Source organism: Arachis hypogaea, chromosome 20 (genome assembly GCF_003086295.3).
Source record: "Arachis hypogaea cultivar Tifrunner chromosome 20, arahy.Tifrunner.gnm2.J5K5, whole genome shotgun sequence".
In the NCBI taxonomy this organism is placed as follows: domain Eukaryota; kingdom Viridiplantae; phylum Streptophyta; class Magnoliopsida; order Fabales; family Fabaceae; genus Arachis; species Arachis hypogaea.
The window spans coordinates 51742319-51762505 of NC_092055.1; the positions used below are offsets into that span (position 1 = coordinate 51742319).

At 31.5% G+C, this 20187-nt stretch overlaps 2 protein-coding genes and 1 pseudogene across 3 annotated transcripts; 2 read left to right on the forward strand and 1 right to left on the reverse strand.

Annotated features, from left to right (window-relative positions):
- Window positions 1–3466: 3466 nt before the first annotated feature.
- Window positions 3467–7061, forward strand: LOC112783934 (protein DJ-1 homolog C). 2 transcript variants are annotated; one of them, XM_025827020.3, is made up of 7 exons: window positions 3468–4018; window positions 4441–4590; window positions 4691–4870; window positions 5309–5386; window positions 5479–5679; window positions 5994–6131; window positions 6204–7061. In XM_025827020.3, the coding sequence occupies exons 1-7, from the start codon at window positions 3566–3568 to the stop codon at window positions 6414–6416; spliced, it is 1413 nt and encodes a 470-aa protein (XP_025682805.1). In that variant the 5' UTR covers window positions 3468–3565; the 3' UTR covers window positions 6417–7061. The 2 variants fall into 2 exon arrangements, with proteins under 2 accessions (XP_025682806.1, XP_025682805.1); XM_025827021.3 differs by lacking the exon at window positions 4691–4870 and having other exon boundaries at window positions 3467–4018.
- A 1472-nt stretch (window positions 7062–8533) lies between these two features.
- On the reverse strand, window positions 8534–12257 carry LOC112782727 (ABSCISIC ACID-INSENSITIVE 5-like protein 7). The gene is made up of 5 exons (XM_025825276.3): window positions 12007–12257; window positions 9499–10840; window positions 9254–9325; window positions 9114–9143; window positions 8534–8959 (listed from the first exon to the last, which is right to left on the reverse strand). Exons 2-5 carry the CDS (start codon window positions 10657–10659, stop codon window positions 8885–8887), a joined length of 1338 nt encoding a protein of 445 aa, XP_025681061.1. The 5' UTR covers window positions 10660–10840; window positions 12007–12257; the 3' UTR covers window positions 8534–8884.
- On the forward strand, window positions 10743–13781 carry LOC112785864 (probable ribose-5-phosphate isomerase 1; annotated as a pseudogene).
- Window positions 13782–20187: the final 6406 nt, after the last annotated feature.

A 20187-nucleotide genomic window follows, 5' to 3' on the forward strand; every position in this document is an offset into this window, starting at 1 on the left:
AACTGTATTTGATCAATGGTGATTGTTTAGGATTTTTTGGGATCTTTTCGAGTAAATATGAACTAATTGTTCTTTTTTCTTTTTATATGGGTCCCGAATATATTGATTTCAAAGTGCCGCTTCCGATGGAGTTGATGGAATTGATGGAGTTGGTTGTGTTGGGAGAAGAACCTTCACTCGAGATTTAAGGTAAATAATTCTACTACTTACTTATATGTATGGAAATTATTTTTAACTTGATATTCTTTGTCTATGTTTGTAATATAACTAATATTAATTATTACTCCAATTATTAATTTTTTTTTAGTTTTTGTATACTGTATATGTATTTCAAACTTTATTAGAAAAGCATGTAATCCTTTTATTTGGATGTACAATTTTATCTTAATTTAGAGAATTCAATGTTGTTAAAATCCTTTACACCTTCATGACTACTTTAACTAAAAAATTAACTTTCAAGAATACGAGAATATATAGCTCTGTGTGTAATCCCAAAATTTAAGGTGAATCATTTTACTCTTTGCATATGTCTATATAAATTATGGTTAATTTATTATTTTTTGTGTGTGCTTGTAATATTTATTTTACTCTAATCTATTTGTATTATTAACTTTTATTTTTGTTTTTATTTTCAACCATATGTCTTTTTAACTTTAGGAAAAATATGAATTAATTGTTCTTTTTTTTATGTTGGAATTTAAGTACACTGATCTCAAAGTGCCGCTCTTAGCGGAGTTGACAAATTAGTAGAGTTGATTGTTTTGGGAGAAGAACATCCACCGGAGATTTAAGATAAATAATTTTGGTCCTTACTTATGTTTATGTAAATTATTTTTAACATATTATTCTTTGTGTGTGTTTGTAATATAATACTCTAATTACTGTTTTCTTTTTTTAATATTTCTATAATATACATGTATTTCTAACTTCATTAGAAAAATAGATAATCCATTTATTTACATGTATAAATTTATCTTAATTTTGAGAATTCGATCTTGGTAAAATTTTTAAACATGTTTTTCTTATTATATTTTTTGTGCATATTAGCATTTTAATTTTGAATCATAAATATTTATTAGTATTTTTCTATGATGCATGGACCCTGACACGAACACGGGACACGACACGATACAGAACACGCCGACACGCGAATTTTAAAATCTTATAAGACACGGGGACAAGCATACATATAAAATATAAAGTATTTTTTAGATAAATCATAATAATATTTTGATATTTTATTAATATTAAAATATAAATTAATTTTTTAATTATTTTTAATGTCTTATTTTAATTATATCAAGTATTTAAAATATTTTTTATTTAAATAAATAATAATAATATATACTATATCTAAATTTATTTCAAGAATATTTGTTAAAAATAAGACTGGTCATGCTGACACGTGATGGTATTTAGGTGTGTCCAAGCGTGTCCGGTGAAGAGTTTTTTATTTTTTATTAAGACACAGTTTGGACACAGCAGACATGCATGTCAGACAAGTGTCGGTGAGTGTCGTGTCTGAAATGTGTCCGACACACGGACATGGCAACTCAGCGAAGTGTCCGTGCTTCATAGATATTTTTAAATATAATTTAATCTTCTTTTTATTTGTAGATGAAAATAGAAGGAATGGAATAAAGAAAGAATATAGGAGAAAGAGAATCATTCATTGTAGCAGAGGTGATTTCTCTATTTTCTACTCAACTTTAATTTCTAATTACTTGCCATACCAATCCATATCTTTTTCTGATACCACAAATAACATGTTGCTTTGATCACCATACTATAATATCCAACTATCAATACGTTTGGTGGTCATGAATTAACAAATAATTGTTATTTATTTATCAGAACAACAGAAATTGTAGTACTAAGTATTCAACTATGAAGGGTTCAGCAGTAACAACAGTGGATTCACAAACATTTCTGTTGGTTCGAGGCCATCACTTCAATAGTAACAATAAATTCGAGTAACATGGAACACACAGAAGGGTTAAGGTCGAAAAAAGAATATAATAAACAGTAATTGAGCTTTTGTGATTGTGACTTACGTAGTCCCAGTTCAACTCAATAATAATTTAAAATAAAAAAGTTCAAGAGTAAAAATTTTTGCTGTTAACATTTTAATTCCAAATTATTTTTGGGTTAATATGGGATTGAATGAGCCACAATCATAGAACGTCTATTGTTGTTTCTTATATTTCTTTTCTACCTTTACAATTCTACATGTTCTATAATATTCGAGTTTGCTGTTTTTGATAAAATGATTGTTTTAGACTATCATAAATGTTCCTGGATCTACTAGTATTACGTTTGAACCCTTTATGGTTGAACACTTGGTCCTGTCACTTCTGTTGTTTTGATGAATAAATAACAAAGATTTATTAGTTTTTGATTATCAAATGTATTGATGATTGGATATTACTTATTAGAATATGGTGATGAAAGAAAAATATTATTTGTAGTATCAAGAAAGAATATAGATTGGTATAGTGGGTAAATAGAGACTACAGTTGGATAAAAAAGAGAAACTCACTATAATAATATAGTGGTTTTGTTAATTGTAATGGTCATTAGATATTTTAGATTTAATTTTTTGGGACAAACTCGGACAATTTTGGGTTAAAAAGAATATTAAGAACCATTTTTAAATAATATCGATTTTTATCTCTCAATAGTATATACTAAAAATATTATAGTTTAATCATTTCAATAACTATGCAATATTCACCCACATGTAACTTTGACAACATTTTTCAATAAAGCATAGGAAAAAAAAAGGAAAGGTAAAGTAATATGCTTTCGTTTCTCTATTTCTTTTTCCTTTATGTTAAGGTTTAGATTAAAAAATAGTAATTGATGAAATATAATAAGTTTGTGCGAATTTTTAGTTTGTCTTTTTTTTTATCTTTAATTAGCATATAAATAAAATCAAAAGTTAAAATAATTGTATTTTTAAGTCATGTATTTCCGCATCTCTTTATATTTTCAATGCTATCTCATAGATTTTTATTAGCGAAATGTATGTGCATGTTAAAGGAATATTTTTTGTCATAGGACATTGAAATTTGAAGAGAGTGCATGTGCATCTTGAAATTGAAATGCAAGTACATCTTGAAAAAATACTTTTAGTTATAGATGAAATGATATTTGTTTTTATAAAAATATTTAAACTATCATATTTTGGTGATATTAAAATTTTACTGTTTTTTTAGTTAAAAATAATAGAGTAGATATATAGTTTAATTATTTTTTAATATATGGTATTATAAAGATTTTTTAAGCAAATAGTAACTAAGATGTTTTTTATCCGGGCATTGCACCGTCTCTGCTAGTATATATATATTTGGACAGAGGTCATATTTATTTATTTTCAGTAAAAGGATAGTTTTGGCACTGGAATGGGGCCTGGGCCTAGTTTTCTTTGCTGAAGAAAGTTAAGTTAGCCTAGCCTAATAAGTTTCCAAAAACCTAAGTGGAGAGGATATCTTTTGCAACGCGAAAAGCGCGAAAAAGTAAAAAAAAAATAAAATAAAATAAAATCATTATCCAACTCACTTCCATGTCGTCGCTGATTCTACTGAGACCCTCCCCGGTGGCGGTGGCGGTGGCCGCCACCCCCACCACTGGCGGCGTTCCTCTAACACCAACTTTCACTTCCGCAGCACCTCCACGTCAGAAATCCTCTCCTCCTTCAAAACGCTCCACCAAAACCAACAGCAACCACATCATACCCATAACACCACCCACTCCGTCGCCGTCAACGACATTCACAACAGAAGGTTCTAATTCCTCTTCCGTTCCTCTGAAGAAGGTTCTGGTTCCCATCGGCTACGGCACCGAAGAGATGGAAGCAGTTATCTTGATTCACGTTCTGCGCCAAGCTGGTGCTGACGTCACTGTAGCCTCCGTGGAGCCTCAGCTTCAAGTTGAAGCTGCTAAGGGCACCAAATTGGTCGCTGATACCTCCATTGAAGCATGCTCTGATCAAATTTTCGATCTTGTCGTTTTACCTGTTAGTTATTACTTTTCTTGGTTTTTTAAGTGATTTCATGACACAAGTATAATTACTATGCAGAGAAATAAAGAAAGGGTTAATTGATTTTTAAAATTACATTTTTGCATTTTATTTATAGGATGATATATCATTATGCTTATATATTTACTTGTAAAGTATTTCATAGTATTATGATATATGAATTTTTTATGAAAAAGGTTCAAACCAAGTTTCATGATGAATTCACAATTAGGCAGCATATCGCATACCAATTCATCTACGTACCGAAACGTCATATGTATATTTTACACACAAAATATTTTACATATGGCTACATATCTGTTTCGTATCGGAACATATTGTATTCCATGTAACTATGGTTCAAACTCTTTTCAAGACATGGCTATAGTGAGTAATTGTGTGGCTTGTTTGCATTGCAGGGAGGAATGCCTGGCTCAGTGAGGTTAAGGGATTGCGAGGTGCTGCAAAAAATCACATGCAAGCAAGCTGAGGAAAATAGGCTCTATGGTGCTATTTGTGCTGCTCCAGCCATTACCCTTTTGCCATGGGGTCTACTAAGGAGAAAGAAGGTACTAAACTTGGTTGGATCAATATCTGTTACTGTTTGAGGGTTTTACTTAGGTTAACAATGTATTTGCATGGCTAATTTTCTCTAGCGTGTTATGCAAGACTACATGTCACCCTGCATTCTTTGACAAGCTGCCGACATTTTGGGCCGTTAAGTCAAATCTTCAGGTTTCAGGAGGGCTTACAACGAGCCGTGGACCTGGAACTACTTACGAGTTTGCTTTATCCTTGGCCGAGCAGCTGTTTGGGGAGTCCGTTGCCAAGAACATTGCAGGATTGTTGGTAAAGTGTTTGCTTGATCCTAGCAATAATGGCAATAAAACTCAATTACGAATTTTTTTAATTATCTGATGTAGAATTCTAAACTGGATTCTATTTCCATTTATTTTATGATTTATTCAAAAGCCTCAAATTGTAATCCAACTATCCAGTGCTAGGTTTTAGCAGGCTGTACTGCCAACCAACTAGATGTTATTAGATAGTTGAACTAGTTGAAGTGAAGAATGTTAACTAGAAGTAGAAATGGGGAAAAGTGATTACCAACAGAAAAGGAGGAGCAGAAGAAATTAAGTTGTAGAGTGACAAATCTGCTTAAATCTATGTATTTCATTCTAGATCCTAAACTTTTATTGTAATTTTCTTTCTTAGAAAAGTATGGTGTGTCTAAAGTTCTATGTCTGACCAAATTACCCTCCCCCTCTCTCTTTTTTTATTTTTCAGTTTATGAGAACTGCCGATGATAATGCAGTGAAGGAGTTCAACAAAGTTGAGTGGTCTGTTGACCACCATGCCCCTAGTGTAATTTACTGTCATATCATCATAATTTGGCAAGACTTCTGCTGTATCATCCTTCTGCGACATGTATCTTAACTATAAGTTATGATATTCAGGTTCTTGTACCAGTTGCTCATGGGTCTGAAGAGATTGAAGTTGTGACTCTGATCGATATTCTACGGCGAGCAAAAGCTAATGTCATAGTTGCATCCATTGAAAAGACTCATGAAGTTTTAGCTTCCAAAGGAACCAAAATTGTTGCTGATGTATTAATTAGTGATGCTCAAGAGTCCTCACATGATTTGATAATTCTACCGGTAAGATAAATTTCTGGAAATATATATGAAGACAGCTACACTTTTTATTGTGCTGGTATTCTGTACCCTTGAAGTCTACACTGCACAAAACAAATAAATAAATAAATAAAATCATAAAAACTGCATGGAGCATAGGGTGAAAACCGAGAATGAATCATCACATACTTACACCTGCTATCGTTATTTTGCTGGGATTAGAGTAGGGTTGATTATCGCAGTTGATTGAACAATTGCTTTAGCTTATGGAACTCAATGGACGATTATTTTTTTTTGTCCCACGTATAATTTGTAGTTGCTTATCATGAATTGTTTAGGGAGGTACTGCTGGAACTGAAAGGCTAAGCAAATCTAGAATTCTGAAAAAGCTCCTTAAAGAACAGAACTCAGCTGGAAGAATATATGGGGCTATCTGCTCTTCGCTTTCCATTCTGCATAAACAAGGTTTACTGAAGGTATTTGACATGCTACTGTTCATATTCCTGATAAGTAACGCCCTATTGAAATGATGAAATTTCTTGTTACAGAACAAGAGGGCTGCAGCTCATTCGTTGATTATCGATAAAGCTGAAGATGAAGCAATCAATGGTGCTGCCGTAGTTATTGATGGCAAACTAATCACTAGTGAGGGACTTTCTACTGTAACTGATTTTGCTTTGGCTGTTGTAAACAAACTATTTGGTAATGGAAGAGCAAGAAGTGTAGCAGAAGGCCTTGTTTTTGAGTATCCTAACAGTTAGGGCATCTGATTTAAAATACTTATAGAGGAGGTGGAAAAAAGTTATATCTAGGGCGTGTATGGTTGGAAGTAGTAAAATATGGTGGAAATTTTCATGGTGGAGCTCACAAGTAAAGTTACACATGAAGTTCATCCAGGAAAATTTGCCCTTTATTTTCACTCTCCAACCGAACACACCCTTAGTCTAAAGAGACGAGGACCATACCGTGTCCAATAGCTTCATATTATGAGTTGTTTGTTCCATATCACTTCACAAAACATGGATAAGTTGAAGTTGCTTGGACAAATCTCTGATGGATTTGTAATCTTGTACACAACCATGTTGATATCACTTATCAGAAAAGTCTATGATCTGAATATGAAACGGTTCATCGTTTCATCCATGTTGATGGTAACAATTTGGCATCACCATCTTCCTTGAGTGTCATCTTTATGGAGAGGATGTTGCTGACTCGGATGGGAATGCCATTTGCCAGTGACTCAAACCGGAGCTTCTCGGATTTTACTATGTAATGTGTGTGGAAGAGTAAATTAGAACAGATTCAACTTTCTAATGTGTCTTTGAGAGGTAGTATTCAAAGTTGAAACTCTTCATGGTTCACTGATTTCTTCTCTTTATAAAGCTCTGAATTTTTCAGTTTAGAAAGGTTTGTTAGCAACTTATTTGTTCATATCTAATCTTATTTCTTATTTAAGATGAAATGAAAATGTTGCATTTGTAAGCTTAGGCCAAATGACGAATGTATTGTAATAATAAAAAATGATAGGTTAGAAAGGGAGATTGAAATAATTTTCTCATATTCTTTTGGAAGTCCTTCAATAACTTCCAGTTAGTGTTAAATCAAGAAGGACACCTACTTGTCTTTGATAAGCATATCAGAATTCAGAATAATAAAAGTGTTGTCTTATATTTTTGGAATTGATTTAACTTGAAATGAAAGGAAATAAATTGAATTAGAAATGAATGAATGTTTAGAATCAATTATGTAAAAGAGAAATTGATGCAATGATTTTACTTTATATTTTTATTTTTTGTTTACCACAATTTTCTACCACCATTGCTAAGTGTGCTAATAATTGCAACCATCGCCGTCAGACCATTGCCTCTGGTGGCTGGACCGCTGTCGGATTCTTTTAGGCCCTCAATCCCTTATGTTTTATATTCATACATAATGGATAAAAATGACTCTTATATTTAGTAATGTTACATATTCAAGTCTTTTATTAAAGTCCAACTAAGTTAAACAATAAAACTTACAATAATGTTAGCCATAATTAATTTTTGTTATATTAGACTAATTTGGTTAACAAAAAGATTTGGATGTGTAATATTATTCTATATTTAACACACCAAATCGTTTTAATCCCAATTAAATTTTCCAAAAGATGAGAAAATCTGTGACAAATGTTTAAGTAAATTCATAGTATTTACAAACCAAACTTAGATTGATTAAGTCACTCGTCTATTTAAACAAGTGTCGAGAGATACCGTAAAAAACCAAAATTCATAGTATTTAGAAGTCAATTTAATTTCTATGTTTTATCCATTCCAAATAAATAATTTGATTTTGAAATTAAATCAAACCCGTTTAATACACTCTTAAATAAATGACAACGAAATTGGTGGGACTCCATATCTGGCCTTTGGTATATCTTGCAATATGAAGTATATCATTTATAAAATCAAATTTTAATTGTCATTTTCTCATATACTTTTGGTTCTGTTTCCAAAAAGGAAGAAGGAGACCAAATATAAGCCACATCAACACACTTTGGTTTTTGGGTATTAACATCAACACTTGTTCAAGATGACACCCCTCCTAATCAGCATTTAACTTTGAGAATTGATAAATCAAGATTACATATAATGACAAGACGACAACCAAATTATTTTTTTAGGATGTTCATTATGTTGACCTTTGATAAGTACTTGAAATAAAATGTAATTGTAACCAAAATTCCAGACGCAACACACTCCTTTTTCTTGACCCAAAAAAGGAATTGTGTGTTGTGACTGCAAATTGAATTCAGCAAAAAGGGGTTGGAAACTTAAACGGGAACTTAAAAGGGACAATACAAATATCCAATTTAATTCGCTTGTCTCAACATCCTCCAACATAAGAAAATAGAACTAGCATTCAACCAAATACAAATAGTTTATTATACAAGATGCAAGTTTTTCTAATGTACATCTCAACTCTCTCCTACTTCCTATACATAAGAAAGCTACCACCCCTATTATCTATGTAGGACTCAATTCCAATTACATCAGACACATGAAAATTATATATCATATTTATGTGGAACCAACATAAAATTTAATGGTTGAAATTCTTCTACCGGAAGAATAGACTCCTCCCACTAAAAGAGCATAATAAGAACTTTTTCCACATGCAATAGTCCAATCCTAGTGACATAAAGATGCCTTCCTTTTTATAGCAGTCGCTTTAAACAAAGACCAAATTTGGTCTACCATGGACCTGTAACTGTCCTTCTCAAGCACTGTCTTTTATTTCCCAATGGCCAAAATGAAGAATCCATATTCTGCCAAAAATAAAACATGTGAATTTTTCTTTTCTTTTTCTTTTTATTTTCAGTCTTATATTAAGAATTATAAATTATAATCATATAAATCCAAGAAGTCACCCTCCGTCCCAAGTCCCAACCCAATATATATAAAGCAAAATAGATAACTTACCTGATTTTTCTGCATTTCCATCATTTCTTCCTGTATTAAAGAATATTAAAGAAAATTAGTCAAAAAAATATTACAAAAACCACAGTTGAAAACAAAATTATTATTGAGGATGTATTGCACAGTGACAACATTTAACATACCTGCTTTTTTTGCAATTCTTTGTTTATTTCCTTAAGCTTCTGAACTTCAGCTTCTAGTTCAAAAGTATAGGCCTGCGAAAAATCGATAGAAACAGAATTTAACAGTTGCTTGCACTATGAAACATGAAACATCAAACCAATTTTCTCTTAATGCTGATATCTAAGACAAGGAAGAACATAAGAATTTAATGTGTTTCCTATTTACAAGAATGCATAATTTGATAATTTAGAATTAGAAGGCTAACCTGCTTGCGAGCCCTTGACCTTGCAGCTGATTCTCTATTTTTGATCATTCTCCTCTGTCTCCTCTCCACAACTTTCTCTATAGCACTGCACTTCCTTCCCCTGTTGATTACATAGGGAACCGGTGACAACGACATTGAAGAAGTATCCACACTGCTCTTGGCAATCATGTCCGGTGACATTTTATTTGCAGGAGTGGCACCCGGAGCTGTTACATTGGTCGGGACTAAACCAACAATTCCAACACTCGCCAGCCCATTACTTTGAACTACTGCGCCATTCATCGAACGCTCCGGCACTCCAATCATCCCACCCCTTGTGCCAGGGCTAGCAAGCTGAGCATTGTTCAACATATGCATAGGAGAAGCAAAAGCCACATTTGAAGGCTTGGGGAAAAGGGGTGGCGGCTGCGGGTGCTGCTGCTGTGTTTGTTGCTGCTGAGTATGGTTCGAGTTTAGCGACAGAGGAGGAGGAGGAGGCTTGGGAACCAAGTTATTACCAAGATTGTTCCCATTACTTCTATTTGGTTGTTGAAAACCAAGAAGTAAACCATTGCTATTGTTTGATCTAGCAAAGTCACCACCACCATACCAACCATTGTTGTTAGCATCAGGCCTTGCCATTTGTTGAGCTTGTTGAGGAGCATCTTCTCTCACAACACCAGCTCTCACCAAGAACTCCTCCAATGTCATTTCTCCTAATGCTGGTTGCCCTTGTGTTTGAGGCACAGATGAAACCCCATTGCTACCTCCATCTTTGGCTCCGGCTCCAGTGCTGCTGCCACTGCCACTATCTTTCATCAAATCCCTCCAAACCTCATCAACTGTTTTCTGACTAAGAGTCCTTGGAAGCGTCAAAGAGCCTTGTCTTTGCAAGTTCCCATTCAGGTTGTTGGAATCACCACCACTGGCGCTGGCATTTATACTGGCTGAAGAAAACGCCAACGCCTGAGACTCCTCGGCAGTCCATATATTCTTCAAGAGCTCATCCATGTTCATGGATCCAAAATCCTTCCCAAACCCCCCTATTGTGTTCTGGAACTCGTCAAAAGTAAGCGAATAAACCGAAGGCTGCCTCACCAGAGTGACATTTGCCGGTGGTGGCTTCCCACCCATTCTATCACCATTATTGGTGGGGTTATCACCATAGCCCCTGAAGTTCATTTTTTTATTGAGACCCCACTTTTTTTTTCCTTTTCTCCTTCTAAAACTTGAAGTGGAAGCAAAGAGTTTAACTTAAGCAAACAATGTCTTACGTATCAATCATTCCCAAGTAGATCATATGGTATTTTCAGCGTGCTTTGGAATGATTATCCTTCTGATTCAGATCTAACTATTCACAACACTGAAGAAAAACATTAAATTAACAAAGTTACTTGCAGCAGATAATTAAATCAAACCCTTAAAACTCCTACCCCACGCTATATTATAGTCTACAAAAACCAATAATCAAGTATACATTAAAAGTAGAAAGGAGAACAAAAAAAATCTTTCAGGTAGTAGAGTTCTGTCTCAAATTAAAATATCTGAAGTGAAACTTAGATACATGTTAAGTTAAACAGTTAAAACATCTTGTAACAGTTTGAGAGTTATAAATGCAACCGCCTCTGCAAGAATCCAAAGCAGTTGGAGAACGGTAAAGTAAACATTGATTATTACCCAATAGAGAGTATAGAAATATCAGATCAACACTTCCACTTTTTATGCTGCATCAGATCCACACTACTCTCACTCAACTCATTGCCTTTTAAGAAATTCACAATTTCACACTTTAAAGAGGTTAAGTTTTTTGTCCGAATTTGGTTGGTTAAATTAGATTTGAGTTGGTCACTTAACTAGTACTACTTACTTAGCTCAAATCTGATGTAAATGGAACTTAAAATTTATTCATATTTTTTCTAACAAAAACCCAACCTTTTTTCTCCGAGTTAAACCACTTAAACTGGAAAAAGAAACCACAAAAAAAATCTCTCCGATGCGTCACTCAACCCCTAAAGACCTGCTTTTTATTTTATTTAATCCATAAATTAACTAATTAATTAGTTAATTAATTAATTAAATAATTAATTAAATAATTATTAGATTATCTTCCAGAATTTCACGCCCAATTATGGAAAGTCTTTCCCCTTTTGCTCAACCACTCTCATCCGAAAACTAAACAACTCGCAGCGAAGAGGAACTCCAAATTCCTCAGTTTCTCGCCATAATCGAGCTTCGCCGATATCGTAAACCCCAAATTTGGTCAAATTAAAAAAAAAAAAAAAAGAGTCAAAATGTCTCGAAGAAGATTTTGACAAACTTAAAATGTTAATTAAATAAGAGTTTAATCACACGAGAGACAAAATAATAATAATAATTTAAAAAAAAAAGAATAAGATCAATCAATCGGTTAAGATACGGGGAAAAAAAGTTGGCGGCATTTAAAAAAAAAAAAAAAAAGAGGTAAGGTGAAGAGAGTGAAATAAAAAGAACACGAAGGAAGGAGGACAAGGGTTTAGGGGTTAATTTTACCTTTGGAGAGTGTGTTGAGTTGGTTCGAATTGGAAGAGAGAGTGAGTGTGAGTGAGAGAGAGAGAGAGAGAGTCGTGTCGCAGGGAGCTTTGAGGTTATGAATTGTGGTGCTTTCGACAAGTGTCTTTGTGCGAACAACACAGACACGAGGCGCCATTTAAGCACTGCCTCCAATCTCTTATGCATTCTCTCCTTCGCTGTGGCGTTTTTTTTTTTTTTTCTTTTTTATTTAGAATTTAGCGATTTTAGATAAAAATATTTGTTTAAGATATTATAAATAAAAAGAACAAAAATATTATTGATTTACAGGACATTTTGGACCCTCGGATAAAAATAAAAAAAAATATTTCGGATACATAAAAAATAGTTATTAATTGAGTTATTAAATATTGGCGTATATAACTATATTAAATATACAAAAAAAATAACAATTTTATAACGTGTATATTTTTTATAATAAATATTATTTTGACACTAATTTTTTTAACAACTAAGTATGTGTTATCTTTATTTTGTTAATAAAAAATAATATAAATATATAATTAATTAATAATAATTATATTTTTATATAGATATCAAGAATATTTAGTATATAAATAGTATTTTTTAAAAATTAATTAATAAATTAATTACTAGCATTTAGTATAAAATATATAATAAAATATAAAATATATATTAAAAATAAATTCAACAATATATATTTATACATAAATATATAATTATAAATTTTTTATATATACATAATATTTTTATTGTATATATACATATATTATTTAACTTATTTTTAATATATTTATACATTTATATAATATATATATTTTTTATATAAGTGACTAATTTTTAATATGAGTAAACTATTATTTTTATCTATTAAAATTCTAAACGTCAATAAATCTACCCACAAAACAATAAAATTAAAGTTGTACTCACGAAAAATCGATTTCATATAATAAAATTATTCAAACCCCTAAAAAATTGTCCAAAATCTTTAAATTACCTTTTTCTTTGCTGCTACTATCATCATTCTCATTTTTCTAAAGATAACATTCTTTTACCATCTTCTTCTTTCTTAGGTCATTTTCATCCAAGATGATTTAAAGAAAATCATTGCTTACAAAACCGTTATATCCAGCATGATTGTTGGCCTCAGAACCGGCTCCACTGTCAAACATGCTATAAACCGAATCAGCGAGCTTCTCTATCAAAGCAAGTTTAAGGACATCGTCCGAATTTCCACTTTCAAGAAAATGCATGAGCAAGTCCTCTCTCTTGAGATTTCTTTATCGGATCTGAACTCTCACCCATTGTTGATTTCGTCATTGACGATGTTGACAAGATTGATCCTTAACTTAATCTCGTCAAGGAGTATGATGGTTCCTTCTTGAGGAAGAAGATGGTTGAAGATGCTTATAAGAAATTTGTTGTAATTGTCCATGAGTCCAAATTCGTTAACTATATTAGTGATAGCGGTTTGGCCATGCTCATTGAAATTATTCAATTTTGTTAGAAGTTCATTGTTTCTAAATTTCAGAATCTCTTTCAAGAATCTAATTGCATTGGAAAGCTCAAACTTTGGGAGAAAAGGTTGAGTCTTATATCACTAATAATGATAACTATATTTGATTTGTATTTCAAGCAGAGTATTGGAGATTTGAAGGTCTAGCAATTCTATTTTGTAAATAGTCAGTATGATGGAGTATGGAATGTTCATTGATGTTGAAGAGAGAAAAAAAAATAATTTGAGAATTTTGAGTAATTTTTTAAAATTTGGATAGTTTTGCTTGACAGAACTGTAATTTTTTATTGGTATAACTTTAATTTTGTTATTTTGTAAGTAGGTTTGTCAACGTTTTAAATTTTTATGAGTAGAAATAATAGTTTATTTAATTGATAAAAATTAATTTTTTCATATTTATTTTTAATTATCTAAAAAAATAGATGTAATAGATTAATTATTCAAAAATTTTGCATGCGCAGTTTCTTTTAAAAATGTAAAATAGATATAAAATTTTATTCTTATTGCTTAAATAAATTTTTATATTTTCAATTAGTCTAATTTATTAATTAATAAAGAAAATAAATAGAATTTAATTAAATTATTGAGAGAGAAGAAAAGAGAGATGATGGGAGATGGTAATGGTGTCGAAACGTGGTCCAATGGTTGGAGAGTTAAATCGATGATGTGATGTTGGACCAATGAGAGCGCGAAATGTGGGATCATCTCCAACAATTGATGCTGCTTTCCGACAAAGTATTGTACATGCTCATCAACTCTTGCCTTTTTTTTTTTTTTTTTTTTTTTTTTTAAGATTTTTCCTCTCTGTTAAATTATATTTATATTTAGACCCTGCAATTTATTAAAATTAAGTACACACTACATTTCTGTTTGACCAGTATATGCTTTTCTCCTGTTGCGTCATTAAATTTGAAATCAAGTTTAAAATAAATTATATAAAATCATTTTTAACCCTCACAACCTCTCTAGGCATAAAAATTTATGTAAATGACATTTTTGTTATTTCAATTAAATAGAATTGTTTCACTCGATTTTTATAATTTTAATGGAGTGTCTTGATAAAATGTCGAAATTGAGTTTATATCAAGATCTCAAGTATTAAAAAATAGATACGATTTTTTTAAAAAAAAGAGTGAATTCGATTCAAAAATTACTTGATTATGGTGTTAAGACAATTTTACATTAGAAACTTAAAATCACTAGTGGTAGAGTATTTAAAAAATAAACAATTAAATAAAATAGACAATGAAAGGCATAAAATATTGATTAAAACAAAATAATAACAAAATTTAAATATAATAAACGATAATAAACCAAATAAGCAAAAGAAAAACAAGTTAAAAACTGACTTCTAACATTCATATGCACTTGCACTTTATGTTTTTCCGTTGCATTGCGTGGACTAGGAATTTTATGACTTTATATGATGATTTAGTGTTCTTAATTGAAGTATTGACTCTTCTAAATTTCTATTATTTATAAGACATGGAGATGGATTTGCCTTGGAGCATGTTGTCTACTATCTTACTTCCTTCTTTTTTTCAGTCATAACATGTCTTGACCATGAAAAATTTTGATCCCCAAATTTTGACACCCACATTTCCTTTGGTCTTCAAGTCCCATGTTTCTTCAACTTGCTCCTCGAATCCCGCACCCATATTTTTCACTTGGTTTTGATGATCGAGTAGCAAACCTTGATGCTCAAGGAAAGGCAATAATTATCTTTTAACTTTAACGCTCTTTGTACCATTTTTTTTCGACTTCAACTTATCTGTCTCTGCTTCTATAGTCGAAATTACTGACAGTTGAAACGCTCTCTTGTCGAGAAAAATCAATTTTTATACCAACAAGAACAAATTAAAATAAAAAGTAAAACAATACTATTTCAATTGAATTTATTAGTTTAGATTAATACAATAAATCTAAGTTTATTTTTTGGTTCTGCAATTGGCGTAATATAGAAGAGGTAAGTATATTTTCATCCAATAAAAAAGTGGTGTGTGCAATTTTGGTAAATTCAAAGAATGTAAGCGTAATTTTCATTTATCATGTTATGAGTCAACACTCAATTTTAAGGTTTTTTTCTTTTTTTTTTTAAAGAAATAGTTTGATAATGATAAATATGAGCATAAGGAGATCAATTTAGTGAGATATTCTACAAAGAAAGATATTGTGATTGATGTACAGATAAATGAGAATTGAAAAAATCTTTATTGAAGCTTTGAAGATCGAGTGCTCTAAGGTTAATCGAAGATAGCGTACCGATATAGAGATGTGTGATTCGATGAGGCTTTTTTCGAAAAAAAAAATGGGACAGAGATCTTATAAGCGGTTATGTAATCTTGTGTACTTGGTGAAAATAGTTACTTTCCATAATCTCTAAAGAAGGTAGGTGACAGTTTAGGATGGTCGAAAAAATTTATAAATGAACAAAATTTAGAAGAAATAAAGATTGAAATTCGATTTTAAAAAACACTTTCACACACTTACATTTTCAGTGACTTTCTGAGTCTGTCAAAAACTTTTTTTTTTGTAAAATTCTTTTCATATCTTTATATTTCTTTTTAAATTTATCTGTAATTTTCTTTCATGCAAGTTATTTCCATTTTGCAAGGTACTATTTGTCTTCTTTTTAAATTTTAAATTAAAAATTTTAATTTTAAAATTTTTTGATTTTGTCATAAGCCTTTTGTTTGTTTACTTTCATTTCTCTGTTTTGTCTTTCTGTATTCACTTTTCATTTAATTAAATCATTTAATGCCAATTTTTTCTTTTTTTTTTTGTTTTGTTCAAAAAAAAAAATCTTTAGTGCACATTTAAAAATTGGTGCTTGTTTAAAAAATGACTAGATTTCATTTTCAGATTATTAGATATTAAACTAAATAAAATTTATTAAAACTTTGCATAACAAATATATTTTTTATCAAAAATAATTATGATGTTTGAATATTTTAATTTTTATAAAAATTACTTTCTATTATTTTTTTTCTGTGTTTAGAATTCAAATTTAAAATTACTTATTAAAAGAAAGAGTATTTATCATTCTAATCGATCATGTGTTGGTAATTTAATGAGATATATGATTATTAATAAAAAAATTATTTTATATCAACGTAAATTAGTCAAGTTTAGAATAATGCTTTATGAACACAAAAGTTAAAGAAGTATTTGTATGTATTTATATATATTATGTCATATATTTTTAATAAAATAATTAGTTCGTTATTAAAATAATCAAATATTTTACCGAAATATAGTCAAATTTATCATAACATATTAAACTATTTTATAATAATATAATCAAATTTTTTTCATAAATACTAAATAGGTTTAGTTATTTTGCTAGCCTTTATAATTTTATTCTATTTTTAATTTTCTCCTTACTATTTAAAAATTTGTAATTAGATTCTTATAATAGATTGTTTCGGAGGTTACTTGAAATGGTGATTTCGGCCTGAGGTCCAGACTCTTTATGAGGCAGCGTTCGACTTGTGTTAGTGCCAAGGTGCTGCCGTCCAAGTTCCTTGTGAGGAGATGTGGTGGTATCTGTAAGAGACTCCAATACTTAAGTTAGCAAGAGTTTTAAGCAGGTTTTTTTCTATATTGGGTCCTGAATATACTTGAGGGTGTCAATGTATTTATAGTAGAATAGATAACCGCCTTTTAGAATAGTTCCACCTTTAAGGGTGAATAACTGTTCCCTTTTGTTAGAGAATTCGTTGAGATCTTCCTTCTAGATAAATAGAAGATATCCTGGGAGACAGTTACTTATTTAGATAAGTAGGACTGAACTCATATCGCTGTGTCCGACCTTTATAAGGTCGAGTAGGGGTAGATCCGAACAATGTCAGTAGGTTGGCCTTTATTCATTTTGGGCCTGACTGAATTGTGGGCCAGTCCATGAACAGTACCCCTACTTGAAGTCGAGCTTTACAAAGTTGGGCTCGAGCAATTAAATGACCAAGTCAAAATGTTGACCTATAGATAAGTTGTTTAGTAGTTTTGAGGTCTAAATCCAAGAAGATTGGTGGACTCAACATGATTTGAATCATGTAACGCTTTCATAACATTACTCAGTAACTATTTGTGCGCTTTCTCCGTGCGGCTATCATTTTGTTGTAGTGTAGTTGTTACTTTGTCATTTTGTAATCAGATATTACAAGTCGTTTTTATGTTCTGTGCGACTTGCCCTCTTTATATGACTTGTTTTTGGCCAAGTTCTTTTTCTAGAATTGATTTGTACAACTCATTCTTTCCGAGTTATTTAAGGCTTGTAGGCTCTGTATGACTGGTTTTATCACATCTTGCTTAACTAGAGAATATTTCTTGTCCTAGTTTCGTACAACTTGTTCAGTTCGAGTTATTTTGAGGATGCATGACTTGTTTTAATACAATCACCTTTCTGAAACTTATTTTGATTTTGTATAACTCGTTTTATACCGAGTTGTTTTGAAGGTTTAGGTTTTGTTGTACGGATTTGTTTTCTATACAAATAAGTTATTTTGAGACATGATTATTTTTTGATCGGATTTCATGCAACTCGTTTAGTTCAAGTTGTTTTGCAACTTAATGACTTATTTTAATACAAGTCATTTTTGAAACTTATAGTACTGATTTTGTACGACTTGTTTTGATACAAATCGTTTATTTCAAAACTCATAATTATTTCTGAGTATAACCTTATCTAGCTTGTTCGATACGAGTAATTTTAAGGTTTTATGATTTGTTTCATTTCAAATCGCTTAATTATAACGTGGCTATTTCTTGATCTGATTTTATACAACTCCTTTAAATCCAAGCTGTTTTTAGGACTTCACAACTTGTTTACTTTGAGTCCTTTTAAAGTATCAGATCATCTTTATAGCCTTCGGATTTCGTTGCTTTATCCATTGTGCCCCTGCTCGAGGTTGAGCTTTATGAAGACGGACTCGAGCAATCAAGAAAATAGGATTATCGAATGAAATCTTTCAATGATTTGTTCAGCTTGTTTGATTCGAGTTGTTCCTAGAGTGATAGAATTTTATACGACTTGTTTTTAATGAAAATCACTTAGATCATATGGTTATTTTTTACTCAATTTCGTTCAACTCATGAGCTTGAGTTGTTTTAAATCATCAAGCCATATTATAACCATTAGACACCAATTTGAACCTCGTCGCTTTATTTGAGCGACCATTAAAAAGGTTGGCTCGTAATTTTTGTGCTTTGTCGAGCATAAATTGGCGCCTTAAGTGAAGGGATTATATGCTTATTCCCTCCCTTTTCTAGTTTTTACAAGATTGTCATCCTTGTATATGATACAACTCATTTCACCCAAGCTGTTTTAATTGGATGATTGTTTTTACATTTTGATTTTGTTCAAAATGTTTACAATCCTTTCTTTCCTTTCCAACTTGTTTCTGTACGATTTGTTTGGTTGAAGGATTGTTGTTCTTGTCATTTTTGTTTTTACCCTTTTGATTTTTTACAACTCATTTTATATCGAGTTGTTTCAATTTTGCTATAGTGATTCATTTTGATACAAATCCCTTTTTAATGCTTTGCTTTACTAATTTGTTTTGATACAAATCACCTTTAAAACTTTGCTCTCAGGCTGACACAACTTGTGCTTGATACAAGTTCATTAAAAATATGGTTGACTAGCACAACTCGTTTAAACCGAGTTGTCTTTACATTGTTGTAGATGCTGGAACAAGTTTTCTTCGCACAACTTTTTTTGTGAAGTTGTTCACATTTTATACAACTAGGTAGTTTATTTCTGGAACTTGTAGAGATGAGATCGTGGGATTGGAATTTTGTACGATTTATTTGTTACTCGTGTGGGTCAAGTTGTTAAATCGTATTTATGCCTCGAGGGTATATTTAGTTAAGTTACTTTTGTAACTTGTTCTAAACACAACGTTTTCTTATTAGGATGGGGTCTTTTTCGGTATATCTTGTCATACATCGTAGCCATTCTTTGTCTCAAAACTTATTTTCTTATCCGAGTTTGCTCTTGAATTTCTGGAAAGAGGTCGAGTTCTTCTTTTTGAGCTTGAATATTACTAGCTTTGTTGTAGAATTTCTCAAAGCCTCTTATCTTATCTGAGTTTGCTCTCAGATTCCTGGAAGGAGGTCGAATTCTTCTTTTTGTGTTCCGACTTCATTGCAGAATATTTCCTTTGATTTTTATTTATTTATGTCGATGGGAGTTATGGATTTTATGCCATATGCATGTCGAAAGGGAGATTATTCAGTGGTAGTTGGAGTTGTTCCATATCCTTATTATAGCATTTGTATGAGATTTGAAAAGTCGGTCAGTAGAAGCTAGCTCGTAACACCTTTTGCCGGTGACCTGTCCCTAGATGAATTCCACAGATTTCACTGTGGGTTTCATCTAGAACCTCTTGTATTTAAAGTCGGGACATACTTTAATAGAGGTGTTGAGATTCCTCTTTTATAGAGAATATTACAAATTAAGATGTAGTGCTGAGCTTCTTTCATTAATCTCCTTGCTTTCCTTTGCTCTTGAGAAAGGATGTCAAATTTGATATATTAAACGCTTGGAGTTATCCATTCCTAGATTGTGAGGATGTCTGTTTTGTTGACTTCTTTTGATCCTGAAGGTGTCTGTTCCGAGGGTTACCTGAAACTGTAGGTCGATCTCGGACGAGATCTTCTGTACT